The sequence below is a fragment of the Opisthocomus hoazin genome, chromosome 7 (genome assembly GCF_030867145.1).
Source record: "Opisthocomus hoazin isolate bOpiHoa1 chromosome 7, bOpiHoa1.hap1, whole genome shotgun sequence".
NCBI classification, from domain to species: domain Eukaryota; kingdom Metazoa; phylum Chordata; class Aves; order Opisthocomiformes; family Opisthocomidae; genus Opisthocomus; species Opisthocomus hoazin.
The window spans coordinates 21,540,111-21,554,132 of NC_134420.1; the positions used below are offsets into that span (position 1 = coordinate 21,540,111).

A 14,022-nucleotide genomic window follows, 5' to 3' on the forward strand; every position below is an offset into this window, starting at 1 on the left:
AAGATGTTTCCCCAATCTGCCTTCTGTAATAATCAACATTTTTGGTACTACTAACTTGAAAACAAGCATGACCCAATGATTTAATTGAAATGTCTTGATTAGTGTGCTTTAAAAACATGTGCATTTATAGTATATAAAAATATATTTCACTACATGTATGTCATAAAACTCTTAGTATGTTACAGTTTGTGAAAATTACAGTCAGTTAATAATGTGTCAGCTCCCCACTGTGTGCTTTGTAGGATACTGAATGGGAGTTACATGATTTATTTGCTGGATTTTGCAGGTTTTCTGTAGCGTGTCAGATGCCTTGCTGATTGCTTGGTGAAGCCTAGAGCATGAGCTCCCTCCTGCAATGTTTACTTTAAGTCAATCTACATTTGCTTAAAAGTATGACAGTCTTAAAATCAGATCACATCCTCAAAACTTTCATAAAAAGCTGGACACTTTAGTGAGAGTATTGTTTGTAATTTAAATGTACGTTTGTGTGACGATCATAATTTACTTCATAGTTCTTGGAATTACAGGGAATAGATTGTTAATGAAACAAATGTAATGTTGCTAAAGTGATAACAGTGCTGTGAATAATTTATATACTTCTCTGGGATTGGGGGGGGGGGGGAGGGAAGTTACTTAATTCACATTTGTTGACACTGTCCATAATATAGTTAGAAGGATTCTCCTTTTACCACTTTCATTCTTATGGATATCCTTGAACTGCTTGTGTCTTCTCATTCTTTCATTAATACAGAAACCTAATAGGCTGTATTGATAAGGGTGAAATGTTGTTTTCCACCTACAGATACAGGAAGTGGGAATGCCCGTTCAGTTTTAAGTTCTCTTTATTCATTATGTTTCTGGTGATTTTTTCATGCTGTCTTTTAGGACATTACAGTGGAGCAGTTCTGTTTAAATGTTTGCATCCATGTCATACAGTGCACACAGACTTGAAGATTAGTTAGAAGGTGTAGTAATATCTGTTTACAAAAAGTGTAAGGTCTTAAAGACATTTTATGACCGGAGTTAAAAACTGTAGGAGTCTCAAGATGGCAAGCCATTTGAGCAAGGCATAGGTCTCTATGGTGTGCCACTGTACTGCCATATAGTATCTTATGTCACCAGAATATGGTTTAAACTGGATGGGTAAATTTCTGTGTGACTTCAAGAGCATCTAACACCAGCTTATGTAGCAATTAGATTTAATAGGCAAAGAAATTAAAGGAAGTTCAGAAAACAAGAAATCATGTGAATTGATGATTTAAGAATTGAGATTCTTGTCTGATGGTCAAAAAGGTTTTGATGTCATTCTTTTTGTAGTTATAATGTACATTACTGAAATATTTTGTGTACTTCTGTGCTTGCGTGTGCTATCTTGAATGAGGTATATGTTTATAATTTCTGTCTTTCAAATTTAAATCTGTGAACACAGCAAGAGCTCAATGAGTTCTGGCAATAATAGTCTTATAATGTGGAGATTCTGAGAACTTCCTTGCAAATGGATGGAGTCATTCATCTAATAAAAGTGGTAGAGAAAGAAGCTTGCCAGAATTGCAAAGAATTTTTTCTGCAAAGGTCGTGTAGACTCGATTATACCATAATCAGAATATTTTTTGAGACAGCTTGGGATTTTGAGAGGGGTAGTTTAGAAGGAGCTTTCAGGATGGGTGTTTTGAGATTATATTTCAGGTCTACCACTTGGTCTTTGATTTATGTCTCATGTGCAGTGAAAACATGCATATTGTGAATTATAAGCTTTAATTCCTTGTTTGGTTTCTACTGATACTGTATATCAGAAAAGTGAAACTGAAAAAATTTCTGTCTTCGCCACATAATTATTGATGGAATAATAATCCTTGTTTTCTTTCTATTCATCCTTCCCATGTTGTGTGTAATTATGTATGCAAAGCAGAAGTGGTAGCAATTTCTAGAATTAATATCGAACAAACATTTATGTTTTAAACTGTGTTTTCTCTTAATTTACAACTTCTCCAAACTCTCTTCCTCATTTTAAATTTACCTTTCTTACCCTTCTTATAAATCCATATTTATTTTGTGTTGGTTTATTTGGAAATATTAGAGCATTGTGGGCACTGTTGATGGAGCTATCCTCTAAGGTGTTTCTTGTATGTAGAATAAAATGGTAATTTTCTTTCTGTCTTGTATTTTCCATTGGTTTATATAAATATATGGTTGTAGTTTTATTTCTTTGTGGAAGGTGACTCACTAGTTTTCACAAACAGGCTGGATTGGCACACTGCTGGGAACCTTGTGGTTCGGTAGGGAGTGATATAATCTGATAACATATTTGTATCTTTCTAGCTCAAAACTTGGAATGTTTGAAGTACTAAGTTTACATCAGGTCATTTTTATAAAGTCTCTGGCAAATATAGAGGACGTGTTCCCAAAGTCTTCTCACTGTATATTGTCATGCAGAAATAATTTCTCTGCAACCTTTCAGTTGGTTTCAAAAGTTAGCTTTCCAGTAGGTGCTGGGCAGATATTCAGTTGGTCAGGCACATTAATCTGCCTTTCACTGGTCTAAGTTTAACCTAGTCTCTGCACTCATTTCCAAAGTGCTGACTTCCCTCCTCCTTCCCTCCCCACTCTCTATGCCCCCAAACCCACCTAGAAGGGCCCCAGGCATTTATCGACCCTGCTTCTTAGCCATTCAGGAGGAGGATGAGTGAGAGCAGGTCTGTAGGCTCAGCCCCTGTTTAAAAAGGCTGGTCAGTGTCGAGGCTGTTAGAGCTGGTGGTGTCTGCAGTGTGTGCACTGCAGGAACATGGGGGGAACTGTGGACCCATTCCCACTGTTGATCCACGAGGTCTGCCTAATAATACTGCACCTTAAAATACCTTGAGTGGAATCCTGATTCTGCTGAAGTCACTGCGCACTTAGGCATTAATTTTATTCCAGCAAGGATTTCGCCAGTAAGTGTTACTTTGCAGCTGTAGTGTGTGGGGGAAACCCTCAACCACGATGAATGTGACTTCACATTGTGAAATACATTCTTTGCTAGCTTCATCCTTGCCTTCCTCCCATCCGAATAACTGTAAATGATGTTCTCTGTTAATAAGTGTGTACTTTGTCTAAATTGCATTTATTTTTGTTTTGACATACGTACCATTTTACTATTAATCATCGTGTTCTGTTCTTACTGTACAAAGACACTGTTGTGCTGATGGAACATATTTAATCTTCGGTATGTTGTATTTTAGTTCTATTGTTGCTTTCTCATTTCTTTATGGAAAACTTTTCTTTATTGACTCTTAAATCATGGGTTAAGCCCTTATTGAAAATATGTTCTGTATATACTCCTTGCTAGAGAAAAAAAGTTCTTTTGAGGTTATAGGCTAGGCTTACATAAATGCTTCACTATACAGTAAAAATTCAGAGGTCTCCTGTATGTTATCTAAAGCTAGAAATATACCCAGTTACTCAGCAGCACATCATAAGAGATGCATGCTATGTTCATGTCTGTCAGTGCCTTAAGTCATCACTCTACAGCCTTTTTTAAATTCTCTTTTTGTTGAAACCAAGAAACAAAACAAAGACAAAAAAAGGAAAAATAACATCAATTAGATGTCAACATGACATCAAACGGCATAATATATCGTAAAAATAAATGTATGATCTGGTGACTCAATGATATCTGTCCATATTGCATTTACGGAGAAGTAAAGGTAAACAGCTACACATATGTATCGAGAAACATATCCAGTATAAAATTGGCCATAGTGACAGCACTACACAGATCTCAGCTGAGATTACCTGGAATTAAATAACATGAGGAAGGAGAAGCCAGGTTCTGACAGTCTCACTCTTATATGTGTTTAAAGTTTTGTACAGTGAGCATTGTGCAGGTCATATACTTTTTATAAAATTTACTTTAAGGATGGAGATATTGTAGTTGCTGGTGATAGATCCAGGTTTATAGGTGGGTGTGTAGTGCAATTGCATGCAGAGTGATTGCAAAAGTGCAATTAGGAAAAAAAGAAATCTTTGGAAATGAATGTGACTTTCTGTTGAAACTATTAAAATGAATACTGACTCCAAGCCTATTTCTATGTTTGCTGAAAGACATATGAAAAAGGCTTTTTGTATAAGTGCTATGCACGTTATAAACACGGAGAATCAATTAAGTCTCTCAAATAATCTGGGAAATTCATTCATTATTATAGTAAAGGGCATCATGACTTTATGGTAAGTGGGGAAGAGTGGGAGAGAGGTGAGACTGGGGGGATAGGAATGAGAGAAAGAAAGCCCAGAAAGATCCAGAATCAAATACAGCCTCTGTTATTTGAATTTGTTGTTGGTTTTCAATGGAGTGATAAATGCAACAGCTCAGCCTGAACCACCTGGCTCGATAACTTCTCTTAATAAGGAACTTGGATGCGTTTCACAGCTTACATCTGGACAACAGGGTGCAGGGAAAAAAGCCACAAGGATATCTCACATAGTCTCTTTGCATACTTAGGACCTGAATCTTCTATATAATAAATATATGCACACAGAAAGAAACATACATGCATGTAGATACATACATTTATGTATTTGCACACGTACATGCTCACATGTGTATAAACCCAGCTCCACGTGGGATTTCTTCTCTCTTGCTGTTAGGCTCAGTTCACAGATCTAGCTCGTGTCTCTCCAGAGATACAAGAAGTTCCCTTCTAGAGTTTTGTTCCTTTTCTGTAGCCAAGTTGTCTTTTAACACAGAGGTATCTGAGATCTCTTTTTGTTAATCTTATTACAAGTACAGTTATAGGCCTCAAAGGAGGTGATAAGTAACCCATTGGACCTGGGAAATTATACTTTCTGTGTGAGCAAGGAATAAGTAATGAACTCCTTATCTGTTAGATCAGCGATAACTTCAGTGAGACCACTTGGTCAATATTGTACATCTCACTGTGTGGCCATGTGTCATCAAAGTAGTAACAAAATCCGTTCTCACCAGTGTGTGCAACTGGCTGTTATGGATGGTAGAAAAGCGTGTAGCACAGAGCCTGTGGGGAGAAGCAGCTCCTGAGGGTAAGATAGCAGTACATGGAAACCTCAAAGGAAATTTAAGAAGGGATGGTGTGAGTGTGTGCATGTATGCATTTAAGTCTGAAGCCAGAAAACTATGAGGGCTATGTGGAACATTTCCTGGAGCTTACCACTAATAAATATGGCGTGATTGTCAGCCTTGCAGTGTCCATACCTTCCTTCTGGGCCCGTGCCAGCGCCCCTGCAATCATTGGATAGTGCTTCCTAACCGAAGGGTAAGAGCTTTTCACTGTGTCCTCCTGCGTATATTTTAGCGCTCGCCCAGTTCCACGTTCTCTTTTCAGTGTGTCTGTACAGTGCCCCCGAGTTGTTTGGATGTCACAATGCAGAGGACTAGGGGAACTCCATGTTTGCTGTTCCGTTTTGTCCTTATTGCTTCGGGCTGTGAAAGGCTAGGAGTGGAAACTAACTTAATCATTTGATTTATTCATGCACTCATTTATTTTGGGTGAACTAACAGTAAACCACTGTCATATCTCACAGTAGCATATATAGAACATAATTGCAAATAAAAACCAGTTCCTTTGTTTCGCTGTTCTGTCATACTTTCATTGTAAAATATTTCTTATTTTTAAAAATTGGGCTCATCCCATTCTCATAGACAGAAAATCCCCTCTGCCACTAAACCACTTTGCATATTATGTGCCACATCCCAAAACCTTTATAGTCAGCTGGTGTCTCTTCAATTGGACATAGATCAGTTCCTCTCTGTACTCAGCACAAGTGAAATGCAGCCTTTTCTGGAGCAGGTTGGCAGCAGTGATGCTATAGGCATCATTCCAGTGGAAGGTATAGCAGCAGCACCGTGACCTGTAAGGCCAGACATGACCTGGAGGAGAGACAGGACTTCAAACTTTAACACTTCCTTCCAAACTACTCCAAAATTTCATTACTGTCAATGCATCTCTCTAGGAAACATAAAAGATTTAATTCTGTTGCTCCAGGCAGGACTAAACCTAATACTTATAGAAGTAAACTGTCCCCTCTAGTTTTTCACATTTACTTGTAATGCCGCACTGGCAAGCTTATTGGTTATCTTCTGGCACATTAATATGGACTGAGGTAACATCAGCAGCAGGATGGGTTTTGAGGTTTGACTGCTGCCTTAAGGGAAATTCTTGAAAATGTTTCTTTATATATTTACTGCAGCTCACAGTAGTCAGTTTTTTGTGTGTTCGGTTATCATTGTGATATTTCTGCATTTCATTCTGTTTCATATTTTTGTGCAATAATATGAAGTATTGTGCTGCTGACAATATTTAAAGAAAAGCCTGGGTGGCATTTTGTGATAAAAATGAGAAGAATTCTTTTCGATTTAGCTTAGCATGAGACAAGAACACAAGTCCCTGCTCCTTCAAGGAATTTAGAAACTTGACAGCGATGTGGTTGTGGTAGTATTCCACAGTTACCTTTTGACAGCTTAATTAGCATTATGCAAATATTTTCTGGGAAGTTTTGAACAAGCTGTATTTGAAGTGAAAAATCTTACAGCACGGACAGGAAAACTTTGTACAAAATGTAGCTTTAACACCACTTTGACTCCAAACTTCGAAAGCTAATTGTCTTTTTATTTTTCTCTGTAAACATACACATTTCACATAAAATCTGTAATAAGAGAGAACTTGTGGCAAATACTGTGACCTTCAGTAAACTAAGGAAAGATACCTCTTCTAATCAAAGGCAAAAGCCATGATCTTCCTCGTAACTGACTGTTGACACAAGAAAGGCCAGGCAGATTGACATCCATCTCTATAGAAACCATTAACCAATGCTGGGTAAATCCAGAGCATGGAATCCATATGCATGCTTGCTTTTATTATTCCTGACCTATTGGCAAACTTCTGCATTTTGTGGGCTTTGTTTTAAAGGATGCTTTAAATTGCAGATAGTTATTACGTGATTTCATTGGTGAAATAAATAGTTTTGGTTGTCTAAATAAAGAAATCAGTATTATTTTGCATCTACTAAGCATTATTTGCTTAGGTGTGGCTTGGTTTGGGTCCAGACGAGCACACAATGAAGACTGTTACTTTAGCTGGGTGTAGCAAAACCAAGTAGTTTTGTTCATGTTTTCCAAATGATGTGCAAGTAATGTGTCATTTGAGTCTAACCGGGCTTTTACTGGCCTACGGTCCCTTTCTACTCTGTAAAGCATTAACAGTTACTTTGATGGCTGCAAAAACATTTGCTTTTAAGAGTCCCAAAGATGCTTGAAACTCACGTCAGTCAGAACTTCATAACAATTGCCAGTCCTGTAGCAGGACCAGGCACTATTGGTCAAAGCTGTAGTATATCGAACACTGTTGCCTTAACTTTCCCTTGCTGAAATCTTATTACTGGTTGTGGAGTGCAAGGAAACAAAAATGCTTTTCATTTCAGTCTGTGCTGTACATTTTCCAGTTTGGGTGACTAAAACTGGCGAGGATGCCTATTTTTGGAAAGAGGAATTAAGATACTTTGGAGAAAGTAGTGCACTGTGTGCTGACATTCCAGATGTCCCAACTATAGTAGTACCAGCCCAAGTTTTTGAGCCTTTCATGCCAATGATGACCTCATGAGGTCCAGCCTGGAGAAATAGAGACATAGTTCTTCAACAATGTTGAAGAACGGCTCCTTCCTTTCATATTTCTATTCAGTGATCTCCAGTGTCCTTCTCTTTTCCTGTCTCTGACAAAATTAGCTCTTTATAATTAACAATTGTTCGTTTTTTGGCTTGTCTTTTAGACTTTTCTTAGAGTCTCTTTCACCCAATCTACGTATTGTATCCTTGCTCCCAAACAGAAAAACTTGTGATATTTTTCTCTTTGGCATTCCTGTCCTTTCCTAGCTAGCTGTTTTAATGTGGACTGTGGGAGATTTTACACTTGATTTGTTGAATCTGAACTCTTTGCTGTAAAGTCTCACCACACAGAAGAAACTATCTTTATAAATGACAGAATGGACCTGGCCTGAATGGTGCTTTGTTTACTGTTTTCCTAAAAGGGGCCCCTCTATATTTCATCTGTCAAAGTTGCTTTTCTTTCTTTCAACAATGCTTGATTGTTTTCACAAAAATTCAGGTTCCATAGACAGGAGAATTCTGTATTATATTTTCCTGCCAAATTCCGATCTCTGTTTTCCTTCCCCTGTGCTCACAAAGGGCTCATAACTTACTGTCAACTGTGAGGCAAACCACAAAGCTCCACTGTTGCTCAGCAAATAGGCTCTATTGGATGATGGCTTGACTGGCTGTAAAGTTTGCTTAACTGTAGCAGCAGTGGCAGAAGGCATGTGGGGTACTGTATCTCCCAACAGGCCCAAACGCCTTCACTTCTCACAGTTGCTTTTATGTTTTTAACGACTTTAATTGTTGAACAAAGTTGACGGTGCTTTGTACAACAAATTAGATGTTGCTTATACGTATGGATAGACGTGGCAGCTTGGGAGCTGGCAGAGATTAACTCAGTGTGATTTCCTGACAGTGGCAGTGGTTCCTTGTGATTTGGGAAGGTGTCAGAGGTGTTATGCCATCAAACTCTGAAGTGCTGCCTGGTGTGGTAGGAGAAAGCAGGACAGAAGAGTGGAAGAACAGCCATTATATGTGAGTGATATGTGCAACTGGTAGTTGTGTTGTATTTTTTTTTCTCCTATCACTTTAGCTTTTCTAACTACAATTCTGAAACAAATTACAGTTTTTGAGCTAAAAATAACCTTCTCTGTTACGTTTATAGTCATGTATACTTTTAGATGACGATGCAGAAATTTTATTTTGAGCAATGATTTTATTTTCAGGAGTCAGTGATACTCACTTACTATCCAAACCATGTAATTTCTCCTTGCATGCAGCTTGAGACATTTGCAATAGGTACTGAGTAAACTATTGCTTTAATTGAATCAAAGCAAGCCGTGAAAGGAAATTTTTTCTCATCAGTTTATAAATGAAAAAAAAATGTCTTCAGTTAGATGTATCTCTTGGGCTGATTTTCTACAACAGATGCAGAATGTTTTGTGTTTTTCAAGTGAAGAATATTTCACTGCTTAACATATGTGTAATGTTAGCAAATATTCCATGGAAGTTGTGTTGTTAAGCTATTCACTGGGCTTGTCTTTTCATTATGTTTACAGAAAGGTCCTTGAAAATACTAAAATGAATAGTTTCACTGTCTTGAGATTTATTTAGTTATTAATAGTTATTAATATAGTATTTTAATTGTGTATTGGAAAGATGACATATATTAAAACTACAGTAAATTTAAGTGCCTTTCTGAAGTATTGAATATAGTGCAAGTGATAATATTTTTTGTTTGATGTTGTGCCCCTTCTATGAGAAAATTCAAAAGAAATGCACATAGCACACAAGTGAGCTGACAGTTTCCATTCCAGAAGTTATGCTAGTTGGTTAAAAATATATGGTCCTTTTTTATTTCATTATCCAGTTTGTATTTTTAAAACTGACTTTGGATCCCCAGCCTCTTTTTGAACTTGTATTTAATGTAGTGTTCATCCCGATGTGGGAGCTTTCAGTTTCATATCCCTTTGATCACTACTTGCCACTGTAGAAGTGCAGTCAGATTTTGTAGGAATTCACTATTCAGTGTCAACAAACATTTCTTCCAGCATTTACTGGCTGATTTAAGTAAGCTGTAACTTGTGACATGGTATAGTAAATTGATAATGACAAAGCCAGAGAAATAAATACAACTCTACACATCTGTTTAGTGAAATAAATAATTGTAAGGAAAGATTTCTTTGTCTGCTACTGAGAAAAAACTTGTTTAGTTAGGAATGTGTTACAAACCTGATTTGCGATTCATCTTTTGCTGCAAGTTATGCCTTTCACAGGGAACTGAGAAGGGCTGGAAATTCAGTCGTATGTGCTCTTGACTTCCTTTGTTTCCTTGGGTTAATTCATTAAACTCACTGTGTCTGGGTTTCTTCTTCTGTGAAGTGGTAGTGCTGAGAGAATTGCTTAGTAAAAGCGAAGATATTTTGAGATTTCTGGAACATGAGAAGTTGTGCTGATTGCCAAATATTAGACTGCTGCATCACCTTCTATGAAAAAATAACCAGGGTAGCATCTCAAAGTAAGGCAACCTCTTTATGGAGGTGCCTCCTCTTGGAAATTGACCCCCCTACTGATAAGATGAGAGGTCCCACCCCAAAACTGCCTCCTTCCTGGAGCGTCCCTGTGTCTACCTGCTAGCTCCAGTTTCTGCCCTGGTAGGGCTTTTCCCTTCCTAAATCAGCTCCCAAAACCTCAATGACCAAAAATGATTCAGCAGAAAAAAACCTGAAAGAGCCTTTGCTTTCTCCCTTTTTGCACTTTATTTTTGCCGGCTCAAAGGTTCCTTGGTGGGTACCGGGGGAGTTGCTTGGTGGGTGCCTCTCCTGGTCCTGTCGTCTCAGCCCTGGTCTGTGTCGTGGTAATGCTGTGGAGAGGCTGCTGGAGTGGCTGTGTGCTGAGAACTGACGTGGCCTAGCATAGTTAGAAGAGAGTTTGTGCCTGCTGTGCTGGAGGTCCTATGTATTTGGATGACCCCCGTTTCTTTCACGACCTTGCTCCACAGGAGCTGCTGGACTGCAGTCCTTTGCCAAGTAGCAACATAGGAATTCATGTTCAAATTAAAACCTAAAATTGGTTTTGTTTCAGTAGTTTGTGTTCAGTTCTTCCCAGAATTATTGTCTGATACTAGCGCTTATGCCAGATGGAGAAATAATTTTTGTTATTTTTTTGGAAGTGCTTGTCTGTGTAAGTGAAAAGAACTTGTCATTTTGAATCAGTTCAAGAGCAACGGTTTGAAAAAGTACAGAGCACAATGTATACAGTCTGCTAGTGTTCAGAATATACCTTTACCACTGCATTTCTCTGCAATAAGTGGTTGGAGGAATATTATCATGTTGTATGATCCCTGGTAATACTGTAATGATAGTCAGTTTTTCATTGAAAACACAGAATTTTCATATTGCACAAGGACCCAATGCTATTTTTCTACGCCAAGAAAAGCTGTTAAGGATATATCTTTAGCTGAATAAAGAGGATCCAGTTAACCTCTGTACAGCTGCTCTGATTACAGTGTCTGAGCATCTGACCCGTACTTGAAAGTCTGTAACGATTCTACTTCTGCGTCCTAATTCTTAGATTAAAAGATACATTTCTTTTCCATTCTATTCATAATTGGTTTAAAACCACAGACACTGGACTGTCTCGTTGATGGTTCATGGCAGGGATGACAGCCGTACCAGCTAAATATGCTTGCAAAGCTGTACATTCTGTGTGGCAATGCTTTTGAAATTGATGATACAACTCTCAACAAATGTCCATGAGAAAATGAAACTATTCAGATCTGGTTTTAGAAGTAATAGGCTGCAGATATTATGTACTGTTTGCTTGTCTATTATAAATTATTACCAACACACTTAAGTGGGAAACTGTTACAAAATATAGCCCTGAGCAAAAATTGACACTGTTTTAGAAGACAAGACTTCTTTACAAATGCAGTTCATATGTTTTATCTTTAAAATATAGGAAAAAGTGGGTCAGAGATGAAAACCACAACAAGACACCATCTATTTCAATGGTAAACATACTGCATCACAAGTTATAATGGAATATTTCAGTATTTTAACTAACATCACTTGTAAGGGATCTAAATGAATTTAAACAGTAATGCTAAAAATCTTTAAAATCAGTGAAAATATTTTAAGTTTGCATTTTGGACATTTGTTTTTTTACTTTCTAATTATCTGGGGACAACTCTGAATGGACCTTTGGTTCATGTTCTGGTTTATGTTTTTCTTTGTATTTTAATAGTTGTGCTTTGTGATGTTCTTTGACACATTTAAAAATACAACCATGGAACTTTGAGCACTTGGAAGTGTGGAGCAATTCAGAGCCTGGGCACTCTTCACCTTTACCCTTACGACTGATTTTTGCTATGCATGTTTCCTTCTCCTTATTAGAGATGAGATGCTGTATGCCATAATCTTCCATGAAAACAGGATAGTTGAGGGTCCTCAGTTATTGCAGATTATTTCTTCCTAACAATTTTGTGCTACTTTGCAGAATTGAACCAAAAGACAGGGAGAGTTTGTAGTTTCCTTTGCAACTGATGCAGTTTCAGAGTGCTGTATGCAGAGACTGCATGCTGCTTGAGCTCTCCAAGCTGAATGATGAAGGAGTGCGAGCTGTACTTTTGACAATTACTTTTTAACATTCTCTGACTCTTTTCAGTGTTTAGTCCAAATACCTTAATGAATTCCTTAAAAATGCAAAATTTGCACTGAGAAACTGGTTAAAGTTTAACAATGATTTGGGTTTTTTTTGTTTTACTAAATAACAATGAAAATACTTGATACTGAAGTATATCATACTAAGAATAAGACTCTGAATAACAATGTCTTAGTTAATTTTTTTTTTAAAGGCAGTTAAAATTGGTAGAGACTTCATCATGGACCTTGTAAAATGAAAGGAGGTTCAAAATCTCAATAAAAAACTTTAAATTGTTCACATTTCTTAATGGCAACTGATTATCTTAATAAATAGAGGAGATAATATTTTGGTTTACTTTGTTTGAATTCTTAGGCTGTTGCAATTATTTATCTTTTGTCTTCACATTTTCATATTGAAGTAAAGGAACATTAAGAAAAAAAGGCCCCATCTACTCCCTCCGATGAAAACTTGTGCAGCCCAAGCAGTGGAGGGCTTGGGGGGACAAGGAGAGGAGTTGCCGCGTTGTTGTTCTTGGCCACATTGCCAATAAAACAGGGGTACTTTTGAAATATTTCCCAGGTAGTTTCAGCTGGGCATAGTATCCCCTTAAATTTTTTCCCGAACAGTATGCGGCTTCAGACTGCCCTGTCCTTTATCCCAGTATTAGGTGCAGCTCGTGGGTAAATGAGGTGCTTCCTGTAGGGGTCTGTAAACACATTTTAGGGTTCCCATTGGGTAAGGATCATATTGTGTAAGCCTTAGTTCAAAACAAAGAAATATTGTGCATAATACTGCTTCGTAAAAGCCTGTTTGTAAGGACTTGAACAAAATCCAGAATTTCTCAAAGTGGTAGAAAGTGGGATATTTTATCTAGTTTTGTTTGATCAAAATGTTTCTGACTTTGAAATTGTTGTGGGTCTTAGCTAACTTCCTTTCTTCGTCTGTTTCCACTCACCCATATCCCAGCCTGTCCTCCAAAATTTGCTGCTTAGCCCCCTGAAAACAATGCCACAACTAGGACTGTCAGCTAGAGTGTATTAATATTCTAATACAGTGGAGAAGAAGGTGCTGTGTCATATGATACAGTGTCGTGCACAAGAAGAAGCATCAATGGCCAAAACCTGTGAGCAGGCTGTAGCTGGAAATCCCAGCCTTTCGGTGCTGCACCTGAGCTCCTGGAGATGCAAAGCCTGAGACAAGACTCAGGACGTGCTCCTGGTTATGTGCAGCCTGCATCTTTTCCTTAACCTCTCCTGCAAGGGCAACAACATATTTAAGCATTCCTTCTGCCTGCTTTATCCACAAGGGTTAGGATTACATCTGGCTCTGGTGCAATTGTGCAGGGCGGAAAAAAGCTGCTTGTACCTTACTGGTATTCTTGAATATTCCTTCAGAGAAAAAAAGATGTCAAAGACTGATTCTCAGCTTTGCATATTTTGCTTTTCTCTCTTCTTTTGTAAATTCTCTAGCACTGGTGAAACTTTAAAAAGTATGTGAAGGTGATGTGCATTTAGATCAATAAATGTACAAGAACTTTGTGTGTGCATTAGTAGTGACTGGAATATTGATACAGAAAAGGTAATCCATGATATCACTCAACAATGCAAATTTTTTTCAAGAAGAATTTAGTTTAGCTTCATTTCTGTGAACTAGATAAAAATATTTTTTCAAGTATATGTCCTGCCTAGCACACTTTTTCATATTTGATAGGATGCCTAGAGCTACTGTAGATATAAAATACAATTTCTGGTTATGAGATCTCTGCATTGCCAAAATGCAAA

At 37.7% G+C, this 14,022-nt stretch overlaps 1 protein-coding gene across 14 annotated transcripts in view; it reads left to right on the top strand.

The window, feature by feature from the left end:
• The window catches only part of SOX6 (SRY-box transcription factor 6), a 386,542-nt gene that overhangs the window by 125,838 nt on the left and 246,682 nt on the right, over positions 1–14,022 (top strand). For 10 of the 14 annotated variants that reach the window (XM_075427555.1, XM_075427551.1, XM_075427550.1 and 7 more), the window contains one exon: positions 8,514–8,632. The exons of the other annotated variants lie outside the window; for them this stretch is intronic. In XM_075427555.1, coding sequence (XP_075283670.1) covers positions 8,556–8,632 — 77 coding nt within the window. In that variant the 5' untranslated portion in view covers positions 8,514–8,555. The remainder of the gene's footprint in view (positions 1–8,513; positions 8,633–14,022) is intronic. 14 annotated transcript variants of the gene reach the window in all.